The 12,425-nt window shown below is 40.6% G+C and overlaps 1 protein-coding gene across 2 annotated transcripts in view; it reads right to left on the bottom strand.

Moving 5' to 3' along the window:
- CAB39 (calcium binding protein 39) overlaps nucleotides 1-12,425 on the bottom strand; it is a 110,790-nt gene that overhangs the window by 17,184 nt on the left and 81,181 nt on the right. For both annotated transcript variants that reach the window (XM_032753950.2, XM_058437434.1), the window contains exons 4-5: nucleotides 10,452-10,570; nucleotides 4,888-5,056 (exon numbers count right to left, since the gene is read on the bottom strand). In XM_032753950.2, the coding sequence (XP_032609841.1) occupies nucleotides 4,888-5,056; nucleotides 10,452-10,570 (288 nt within the window). The remainder of the gene's footprint in view (nucleotides 1-4,887; nucleotides 5,057-10,451; nucleotides 10,571-12,425) is intronic.

Raw genomic sequence — 12,425 nt, forward strand, 5'->3', positions numbered from 1 at the left:
TTTTATTTCGTTGAGCAGTGGTTTGTAGTTCTCCTTGAAGAGGTCCTTCACATCCCTTGTAAGTTGGATTCCTAGGTATTTTATTCTCTTTGTAGCAATTGTGAATGGGAATTCACTCATGATTTGGCTGTTATCGGTGTATAAGAATGCTTGTGATTTTTGCACATTGATTTTGTATGCTGAGACTTTGTTGAAGTTGCTTATCAGCTTAAGGAGATTTTGGGCTGAGACGATGGGGTTTTCTAAATATATAATCATGTCATCTGCAAACAGGGACAATTTGACTTCCTTTTTTCCTAATTGAATACCCTTTATTTCTTTCTCTTGCCTGACTGCCCTGGCCAGAACTTCCATCACTATGTTGAATAGGAGTGGTGAGAGAGGGCATCCCTGTCTTGTGCAACTTTTCAAAGGGAATGCTTCCGGTTTTTGCCCATTCAGTATGATATTGGCTGTGGGTTTGTCATAAATAGCTCTTATTATTTTGAGATACATTCCATCAATACCTGGTTTATTGAGAGTTTTTAGCATAAAAGGCTGTTGAATTTTGTCAAAGGCCTTTTCTGCATCTATTGAGATAATCACATGGTTTTTGTCTTTGGTTCTGTTTATGTGATGGATTACGTTTATTGATTTTCGTATGTTGAACCAGCCTTGCACCCCAGGGATGAAGCCCACTTGATCGTGGTGGTTAAGCTTTTTGATGTGCTGCTGGATTCAGTTTGCCAGTATTTCATTGAGGATTTTCACATCGATGTTCATCAGGGATATTGGTCTAAAATTTTTTTTTCTGTGTGTCTCTACCAGGCTTTAGTATCAGGTGATGCTGGCCTCATAAAATGAGTTAGGGAAGATTCCCTCTTTTTCTGTTGATTGGAATAGTTTCAGAAGGAATGGCACCAGCTCCTCCTTGTACCTCTGGTAGAATTTGGCTGTGAATCCGTCTGGTCCTGGAGTTTTTTTGGCCGACAGGCTATTAACTATTGCCTCAATTTCAGAGCCTGTTTCTGGTCTATTCAGCGATTCAACTTCTCCTGGTTTAGTCTTGGGAGGGTGTACGTGTCCAGGAATTTATCCATTTCTTCTAGATTTTCTAGTTTATTTGCATAGAGGTGTTTATAGTATTCTCTGATGGTAGTTTGTATTTCTGTGGGATCAGTGGTGATCTCCCCTTTATCATTTTTTATTGCGTCTATTTGATTCTTCTCTCTTTTCTTATTAGTCTTGCTAGTGGTCTATCAATTTTGTTGATCTTTTCAAAAAACCAGTTCCTGGATTCACTGATTTTTTGAAAGGTTTTCTGTGTCTCTATCTCCTTCAGTTCTGCTCTGATCTTAGTTATTTCTTGCCTTCTGCTAGCTTTTGAATGTGTTTGCTCTTGCTTCTCTAGCTCTTTTGTGATGTTAGGGTGTCAATTTTAGATCTTTCCTGCTTTCTCATGTGGGCATTTAGTGTTACAAATTTCCCTCTACACATTGCTTTAAATGTGTCCCAGAGATTCCAGTAAGTTGTGTCTTTGTTCTCATTGGTTTCAAAGAACATCTTTATTTCTGCCTTCATTTCGTTATTTACCCAGTAGTAATTCAGGAGCAGGTTGTTCAGTTTCCATGTAGTTGTGTGGTTTTGAGTGGCAGAAACCATCTCTTTAGAAATACTTTCTAGAACCTTATACAGGCACAGTCTGGGGAAGCGACCTTCTTTTATTCTAGAACATTGGAAACATATTTTTGGCTTTCTAATGTCCCTCCCCATCTCCTTAATTCCTCAAAAAACAAAAATTAACAAATATTTGGCCATCTGGTTTACTATCTCAGTATCCATTTATTCAAGCTATGAATTTTGGACATATTTAGAGCATTTTTTTTTTTAAACGGAGTCTCACTCCATTGCCCAGGGTGGAGTGCAGTGGCGTGATCTTGGCTCACTGCAACCTGTGCCTCCCAGGTTCAAGGGATTTTTATGCCTCAGCCTCCTGAGTAGCTGAGACTATAGGCACACGCCACCATAACTGACTAATTTTTTGTATTTTCAGTAGAGATGGGGTTTCATCATGTTGGCCAGGCTGGTCTCAAACTCCTGACCTCAGGTGATCCACCCACCTCAGCCTCCCAAAGTGCTGAGATTACAGGCGTGAGCCACTGCACCTGGCCCAGAGCAGTTCTAATTTCCTTTAAAGACTCAGCACCTGTTCCAGGGCTATGGATTAGCCACACGTCTGGAAATTTTTGTGTGTAGAGCATGTTTTCTGGGAGGGCGCTCTTGCCACATTCTCAAAGGAAAGCACGAACCATAGATCTATTCTCCTTTTCCATTATAAGAATATGCTCTGCAAACAGGAGACTAGCAGCAAGATAGGAGAGGAGCAGCAACGTGTCCCTCCTTGTCAGCGCCTCTGGTGTGCAGCTGTAAGGCTGTTTCTGCTGGTCTTCCTTTCTTCCCTGACTGGAGTTTTTTTCAGGGAGGAGTAGGAAGGTGACTTCCGCCTGTCTGCTAGTTTAGCCACCCTGAGATTATGAGGGGAGGTCTGTCCTCTCTTTCACGTGTTGTCTTGGCTGTAGACTCTGCTTAATTTTGTTTCTTGGAGAACCCTCTTTTGGGGGGCCTCTCCTCTCAGCTCCTTCCTTTCCATGCAATCAGGAGCACCTGAGATGCACAGTCCAGGCCAGCTCCCCAGTGCTCTCTCTTCCAGAGCTCACCCTTAGGACACTACCTTGTATTACGAAGCTTCCTCTTTATCAAGTAGGGGTGACCTGCTTGGCTGCCCAGTCTCCCTCTCTGGCCACCATGACCTGACAGGGCTGCTTTACCCATGGTGATCCATCACTGCCATTTTCTCCTTGGTGAGAATTATCAAAAGAAGTAACCCTAACTGAAATGAAATTATCAGCCAGGCCAGACAAGACTCACTGCAAATCTCATTTCCAGCACGTAGTCAGTACATCTCTCTCACCTCTGAACCACCTTTGCCATCTGTGCCAGAAGCACGTCAACCACATCCTGACGGGGTCAGGGGTCTTGCTGCATTCCCCCACACCACTGCTGCTCAATCCTCTTCCCTCGCCCTCATGTGTCCAGAGTACTGCCACCCTCAGGCTCCTGGTTGTCCTTCCACACAGGGGAATCTCTCCTTGACACATGGTGCTGCTACACTGCCCTTCATGGCGGGTCTGCTACTTCTGAATGGGGCATACCCTTCCACCAATGCATTATAAGCATGAGTCCTAGCCCACCAACTGTGGCGAAACCTAAGACATCATACTGACCACTCTATGTTATAATCTCAAATTCATTTTGTTTTGCTTTGTACACCTACATACAAATATCTGGGGCCTCACCTGAGGCTTTCAACTCCCTCTTTAAGAGTTTTGGGAAATAAATTCCTGGGGAGCTCTCACACTATGACCTGATTCTCATTCAATAAATCCCTGGGGGCCTTATGACCTGATTCTCATTCAAGGTAAAACCCTAATGATCAGGTCCCCAGGTTTCATCCTATCTTTAGGGCATTCATTCACTCTGAGGTGGGACATATTTCACCCAGAGACCAAAGTGTGTGCTCATTATTTCAGGGGCTTTTCATAATCATGAAACTGAACCCTCACAAGAAAGGTGGCCACTTCTCACTGTGATAGTGTTCATGGTTTCAGAGCATGGTTGTCTGCATATCAGTATGCTAAATACTGGTGTGTGTATATATATATATATTCTTTGGTTTATGTATATATGTGTGTATGTGTGTGTGTGTGTGCGTGTGTGTATATATATATATACACACACTTTTTTTTTTTTTTTTTTTTGAGATGGAGTTTCGCTTTTGTTGCCCAGGCTGGAGTGCAATGGCGTGATTCTCGGCTCACCACAACCTCCGTCTCCCGGGTTCAAGCGATTCTCCTGCCTCAGCCTCCTGAGTAGCTGGGATTACAGGCATGTGCCACCACGCCCGGCTAATTTTATATTTTTAGTAGAGACGGGGTTTCTCCACGTTGGTCAGGCTGGTCTCGAACTCCTGACCTCAGGTGATCCGCCTGCCTCAGCCTCCTAAAGTGCTGGGATTACAGGCACGAGCCACTGCGCCTGGCAAGTACTGGTTTATATTAAAACAGCTCTAAATATTTACTCATAAAGTTAGGCAATTTATATAAGGGAATGTAATTTACAAAGGCCTGCTCTCATTGTAAAAGACTCCTGCTTTATTCATAGATTGTAAACAGCACAGAACCTTGTAACTCAAAACAAGAATCTGCATGTTGTACAGTGCTGTCACATCATGTATGTATTTAATTTATACAAATATACACCAAGGGAGGAAAGGTAGATGGGGGAGTGGGGAAGATACATTATGATTTGAATAGTGTAGGTGATTCTGTCCATGCTCTACATTTAATAGACATGATGCAGTGTGAGCAGAGATGGGAGAGGTGAATCCACTGTTTCCTCGGGCCTGTCCACAATGTGAGTATCTCTGTCCTGAATGTGGTCCTAATATTTCATGAAGTGTATATTCCAAATTAACATAAACCTGAACAGAAGCCAACTACTTCATCTGGTGCTTAACCAAAGAAACTGCTGCACAATGTTTCAACACAGGTAAAACCCGGTTGTTACGTACGCTGTACAGTATGCCATACTTAATTATAATTTAACAGCAAAGTAAAATTTTGACCACACAGGACTTCTGTCTTTTAGATAGACTTTAGAATCTAACTTTTCCACCCTTTTAAAGCTGTGACTTTACTGCATATACCTCTATCACACAAACACATATAAAATATATCTTTCTCTTCCCACTAGAGGGCAGCCACGTGTAGATTTAGGAGGGCAATGAAGGTTTAGAAAAGCAGCACACCTCTGACTTTCAAGGATATTTAGAATTCCAGTTTTTGTTACCTTGAATGTGGCAAATGCATCTGAAGCTATGTCAAATGTTGACATTTCGACATATCTGAAGAAATCATAAAACTGTTCCGACCACAAAATGATTTTTGCAAGTGGTTCATGTCTGATGCATTCTCTTAACATTATTCCACAATTTAGAGCTATTTCTGGAGATTCATACCTGCAAAAACAAAAAACCAAACAAAAAAACCAAACATGATTGTTCTTTCAAAACTCTAACACTGAACAGTTCAAACTTTCAGGGCAGAGAAAGTTTTCAGACATGTATCCTAACTAAATGACCATCGCAGATTACAGAAGGTATTTCTGTTGGAGCAGAGCATGTGCTCAGGTAAACTGACTCCAGAGTGCAAACATGCACTAGTTGGTGATGACCGCCTTAAACCAAAGAAAAATAGCCATACGAGTGACTGTGTGACTAAAGGTTCATTATTTAAGCTGAAAGATTTCATGAGAAGTATTTTGGGTCATACCACTCCATACAGGGGTTAGCTTTTACAGATGGTGCTCTTGACACTCAGAAAAACCAAAAGATAAATCAAAAAACAGAAAACAAAATATTTCTTCAAATTCAGAATATCTAAATAGGTCTATAAATATATAGAATTTATACCTTGTTGTTTCAATTCAATACTCAAGATAGTACTTGGAGACTCTCAGCCACATGTAAACACTACCAAGCTGATAAGCCTCCTCCTGAGGACTTCACAAAGTGTCCCCATCAGAAAGCCCAGAGGCCACAGAGCAGGCAGCCCCACCCATCAGCTCTCCACGCGAAGCCTTCCCTATGTTCATCTCCATGTCTCTGGATTCTTCCTTCCCCGCCATTACAGAGACACCTCTCAGCCAAGCAAGAGGCATTTCCCCTTCAGATGTGCACAAGCCCTCTGACTGGATTCTTCTGCCCCCTCAAACACATCGCTCTCTTCTATTTCCTCTCAAGCTGCATGCACTGGCTTTCTTTCCACTTCACATTCTTCTCTAGTCATATTCCATTTCCCAACACACTAGTGAAATAACGGGCCAGCAAAGATTCCCTCTTGGCTAAATAGTCTTCTACTCAAGTGTCCTGACAGTGCTATAAAAAACCAAACCAAAATAAAACCTTTCACGTTCTCCTTTCTATCTCTCTGACTGTTCCTATTTCTTGCCTGGCTGAGGTCTTTACCTGTTGCCTACAACCTGCTAATGAAAGCCCATACAATCTCATGGCTCCCACCATGACTACTAACCCCACCTCCACGTCTACTCCTGAATTAGTTAGGCATTTTCTGTTGCCTCTAGACAAGTTCCGTTAAAGGGCTACCATAAACTCAACATGTCTCAAATCAAATCTCATCCCCCTCCATAAAATCACCCCCACCCCCTGCTTCCTCATTTCTATAATTTGGCATCATTATTTTGTTTCAGTTACCCAGTTCTAAACCAGGTCTAACAGAAATTTCCATGTTCTGTATCTGTGCTGTTCATTATGGTGAGATTGGCCAGATATAGCTACTGAGCACCTGAAATTTGTCTAGTGTGACTGTGGGGTTGAATCGTAAATATTACTTAATTTCAATTAATTACATGTGGTTAGCAGCTACTATATTGGACAGCCCAGTTCTGAACCTTTCCTTCTTTACTCCAAATCTTCCCACCTTCAATGTCAGGCTTTAAAAGCCTTCAAAGGCTTTTAAAAATATTTCTCTGATTATCTTAGTTTCATTTCCTTTTATCCATTCCCACTGCTACATTAATTCATACCTGGACAATTGGAAATGATTCCTAGCCAGCACCTTTGTTCAAGCTCTGTCATAATAAATCTACCCAACACACAAGTGTATCAGCAGCATTTCCAGCTTGGGAGCTTAAAATGATTTCTTCTAGCTAATCAAATAAAGACAAACTTCTGGACTTAACTGTCCAGTCTTCCCCTCATTAGATCTCCTGTTCTAGCACAATGTCACCTCCCACCCGGCCATACAACTTTCAAATTCTCTCCTTATTGCTGCCAATCATGTTATGTTCATTCCTGCCCCTATACCTTTGTTCCCAGTCATATGCCATTAGGATGCCTTCTCTCTCTTTTCTGTCTATGTAAATTCTAAACTACTAGGAACTCCCATCTTAAGTCCTATTCCTTTTATCAACCCTTGCCTTATTAACCCAAACCACATTTTATCCTCTGAGATCCTGTAGTACTCATTTGTTATCTAATAGTGGTGTCCTCTTACACATCATAGATCCTCAACAAGATAAAACCACACTCCTTGGCATCAGTGGAGACATGCAGCTAGAATGTTGACCGGCTCTTACTTGATGGAAATATCTGCTCACAAAATGGCTCATCATACAATTCATCTTTGCTGAGCTTTAGTAGGCAGGAAAGACAAGGGTAAGACAGTTTGGTACAAGTTGAACAGGTTTTGATGGAGGCTTGTCAAGCTTGTCTAAATGATTAAACCATAAACCAGTAAATACAAGGCAAACAGTTATGCTGTATAACCTGTGAGCACTAGAGTGAACAGCATATTAACATGTAAATTGCCAGTAAAAAAAATTGCCTCCAAATGTAGTCTAACACTAGCAATACAACTTCAAATGCATGCTAATATTAGCAGCATGGCCCCCCAAATAAATATCTAACATAGAAGTACTTACAGCCTAAGAAGATAATCACACTGTATGGAAGCAGTCTAAATTAATTAACAAAAGTACAAAAATCTTAAAATGCAGTTCACAGCGCTCCTTGAAGAAACGGCTGTTTCCAGGTCTGGCAGGACTCGTACAAAATGAGTAAGATGGTCATCCTACGCAAGAAAGCAAGGAAGCAATCACAGACTGATGGGGTCTTGCCAAAAGAACACAGAAGGCAACTTGAAGGAGCTCCCAAGGGCCAAAGATGGGGTAATTTGGACACAAGAGAGTAATGACTGGAATGGACTGAGACATATCAAATATAATCTTTAAAAAGACAAAAACGTGAGTTTATAATGATCCTTAAAACAACTCAATACTTATCTAAGGAAGTGGTCAGGTCACCAACTGATTATACTAAAAAATAATACCTGATCATACTTAAAAATGAGACTATTTTGGGATAACTAAGTCATCAAGGAAGAAGGGTTCTTCTTTACAGAAACAATTTAATTATATGAAGAAGAAATAACAGAATCAGGAAACTGCCATTCTGAATCTAGGCAATGATTCTCAATGGAAACTAAAACCAGGAGGTGAAAGGTCAATGAGAATTTTGTAATGGACAGATTACAGACTGAGAACACCTGCATCCACCGGTCAATCCGAACATCACCAGAAATGAGATAACCAGTGCCACTCAGTATGAAGCACACAGCACCATCCATGAACTTTTGTCCCCCTCAAAGTGAATCTGAATCTAATAAAAAAAAGCCAGATCTAACTATCCACCACTTAAATCACTAGTGGATAGTGGAACATGTTACAGAAGCAACAGGAATGCCAACTCTAAGATATATGATTTTTCTACAAAACAAACAATCCAGGCTTCAACAAAGAAATGGCATAATATTAACTATTATAGATTAAAAGAGAGCTCAGAGTTATATTAACCAAATTCAGTTTGTGGGCCTTGTTTGGAACTTTTTTTTTTTTTTTTGGAGACCAAGTCTTGCCCCGTCACCCAGGCTAAAGTGCAGTGGCGTAATCTTGGCTCACTGCGACCTCTACCTCCTGGGTTCAAGCTATTCTTGTGCCTCAGCCTCCCGAATAGCTGGGATTACAGGTGTGTGCCACCACACCTGGCTAATTTTTTATTTTTAGTAGAGGCGAGGTTTCACCATGTTGCCCAGGCTGGTCTCAAACTCCTGGACTCAAGTGATCCACCCGCCTTGGCCTCCCAAATGCTGGTATTACAGGTGTGAGCCACCATGTCCGGCCTGGAAGTAATATTAAATAAACTAACTGTAAGATGCCATTTTTGTGAAAATTGAGGAAAACTGCAAATTGGGCATTAGCCATTAGGTTTGCAAATGGTATCATAACTGTGTTATACTGTGTCTTGTACTGTGTACTAGGGATGCATATTGAGGTGATGTCATGTGTCAGAGGAAAAAGGGGGCAAGGACTAGAGGAACAAGAATGACAGAATATTCATAACTGTTGAAGCTGGGTTTAGGGTAGGAACCGGTATGTTACATATTCCCTCTAGTTGTACGTACATTTTTCACAACAAAGGAGGTGGGCGGGGGCTTCTGGTGGATCCACCAGTTGCATTCTCCACGCTACTTCCTGGCTGGAAGTGTCTGCTCTGGCCAGCACAGGTGAGAGCTCTAAACTGTAAATTGTATCTCAAAAGTCTTTCTTTACATGCCATTTAACAACATTCATATCATGCCTCTGATGTGAAAAATGTCAGCAGAGTTAACTAATGTATTGATTTTAATAATCCTTGGTTTCTATGGAAAAGGAAATATGGGCTTTAAAAACACACAAAGGCACCTGAAAGCTGCTCTAAGATCACCAAAATTTCACACTGCTCACTACATGTTTATACATACAACTCTGAATTGATACAACAAAAAATTAGATGCCAAAAGTTCTGTATCCCAAATCTGAAGAAGTAACGCAGATGGTTAGAAATAGAAAGAGGGAAACAGAATGCTGGCGTGCAACACAGGCACTGACTCACACTTTGTCTAAACAAGTTTGAACTTGGGGGAAGTGTTAAACCGCAGAGACGTGAATCAGACTGAGGCAAGCTATAAAGCCAGGAGGAGTAGAGCAAGCTGATTCACACCAACAGTCATGCCAGGAACATGCCTGCCCAGCAACTTAATAGAACAGACCACCACCAATGCTGGGACAAACAGATGCACACCATACCCGGGGCTGGCACACAACTCTGGTGTGAAACTGCAGGAGGTTACCTTGCCAGTCAATGAGGCTCGGGGATGAGGGAGAAGGGCATTTGGTTCTATGGTTCGGTTTTCAGGCTTTTTTAAACTGACAAGACTACCCAAACATTAATGCCTGCTTAGACCAGTAGTAATTTCAGGAAGATGCACTGTGAATTACCAAATTATATGGATTAGTAAGTGGACACAGAGAGGTAAAAATCAAAGGACACTACTTCATAAACATGTACTTTGCTGACTCAACAAAGTAAAGCTGTGGAGAATCCATGCTCCATTTAAGAGGCAGCTTTTACTGCCTTACAGCGTGCGTATTATGTCCAAAGGAGATGTCTTTCAATATATAACTTAACTGATACTTAAATGAAATTCAACTTTTTTAAATCCTAGAGAACAGAAATAAGACCACAGAGAGTTATTATTTTTTCCTTCAGTCATGCTGGATTTGTGAATTTAAAAGCTCAGAATTCACCTAATTTTAAATTCCCACCTGTAGCGCATTTTCAAATTCAATTTAGCTCACAGGTTGAATTTCAAGGAGGGAAATGTGTTCAAAATCTATGGAAAAATTATCTAACTACAGAGAAAATGCTTCCCACATTCAGCATCCTGTTTTTTTCCCCAAGGCAACCTTTCCTTTATGTTCAACTGAGAATACAAATTTTATTACATTGTACATACCCTTTCAATAACATGAACAAAATATTCTGTTGGGTGCAGATGTATTCAACAGTAGGAGTTCTCGTACCAATTTGTCTTCTGAGAATATTGTTGAAAATTTGAGCCACGTCTTTTTTGCCCTATTAGGAATACAATCATTAACATATTTTCCTGACTAAACATCAAAATGCCCATTCACCCTCCCAAATGAACTCAAATAAGGCCATTGTACTTATTGTTATGACTGAATATCTGACTTCAACACATTCATAGACATTAAATTATCTCTTCATTTGTAATTCCAAATTGTAAGTTTACTAGTGTACTATTTTTAACATGAACAATGTGTTGACAAAAACAACAATGGGTTGACTATATTCCACATATAATTTCCACCATTTCTAAGTCTCAGGATCATGCTGACTCTGACATGAGAAACAAAAGCCTGCAATATGTTAACAATCTAAGGGATCTGAATTCCACCCAAATGGAACAAGCAGCTTCAAATAAGATGCTTACATTGGGAACACTATATGTGCTTTCCTTTCACAGTGATGGAAGGAGAGGAAAATATACTCTGCCGCTATATTAAAAATGGAGTAATTCTGTATGAAGCTGGGCTTTAATGGAAAGTAGAACTATCTTTCAATTAAACTAGGCCTGTTTAGGGAAGACTTTATATAGATTAATAATGAAGGTACTAAGTATCACATGATACAGTAGTTCAGAGATTAGAACTTCATTACACTACTGTACAAAACAGATCTTTCCAGTGAATCTTACAATCAGAAAGCTGCACAAGAAATCAACAAATGGAGAACTGGACTCCAAGTGGCATTTCTGAACAGCCACTTGTTACAAGGCTAACAAGCCCATAGGAGAGTGAGTGAAATGCTAGCTTTCCAGGGTATACCTAAAGCGCAAACAGAGAGATTATCCTGGGCCCCGCACTAGCTCAGGAGCAGTAATGGCAATCTCTAAGAACCAGCCTTAAGGGCACACTTTTCTTTTAAGTTGATGTCTTCAAAGATCCACATAAATATTAAATTCAGTGTCCAGGTCGGGTGGAGGCAGACAAAGGAGAAGGAACCTAGATGTTCCACTACATCCCCAACTTTGCAAAGGAAACAAAAATTGTTGCTGTTGGAATTTGATACATTATTAAAAATACATGAAATCAGCTATAAAATGGAAACATTGCAGTTCTATCTGCTCTACAGTAGGGCAGAAATAAAATTTTACTTTATTTTATTATCAGTATTATACTCAACTTATGAACCATACCCTCTCATCCTTTTCCAAAATTTAATCTGGCTACACGTCTGTCATTTTCTCCTCTGGAACATGTACCTGTCTTTCAAGCACCTGTACAGATATCCACTCACTCAGGCTGACAAACACTGGGGCTTAAAACAAAGCACACTGATGACAAAGAGTTAAAGAGGCATGGCCACGCCATAGCGCTTCATTAGCTTCATTACCATATATGCATCACAAATATTCAGATGGTATCTAGGATTATTATTCTCAGTGTTAAATCCACTAAATATTTAACATAGCATGATCCAACTGTATTAACTTGGGCAACAATGTCAAATGCCTACCAGGGCTGGGCAGGAGATGCAAATGGGCCCTGAGACAGGAGGAGCAAGCTGTGCCATCTACAGCAAACCCAGGTGTAGATGCCCTGTGATGCTACTCTGCTCTAGCTGAAGGGCCAAGTAGGACTATATACCCAATATTGCTAGAATCAAGTTTTTCAAGAGAAGCCAGAAATTCAGACCGTGTATAAATGTCCTGTCACTTAAATGTTATACTAATTTAAAATTTGAAAGCAGTGCTAAGCAAACAAAACACATGGTCTCTGACTGTAATGAATTAACAGGTAACGAAGACATAACTGGATGTTCTCTTAAGACTGTATCTTCCTCTGAAATTCTAACATTCTATAGCCGTCTTTAGATTGTTTATTCCTTGAAAGTCAAGGGCCAGTGA

Source organism: Hylobates moloch, unplaced genomic scaffold (genome assembly GCF_009828535.3).
Source record: "Hylobates moloch isolate HMO894 unplaced genomic scaffold, HMol_V3 SCAFFOLD_1, whole genome shotgun sequence".
Lineage (NCBI taxonomy): Eukaryota > Metazoa > Chordata > Mammalia > Primates > Hylobatidae > Hylobates > Hylobates moloch.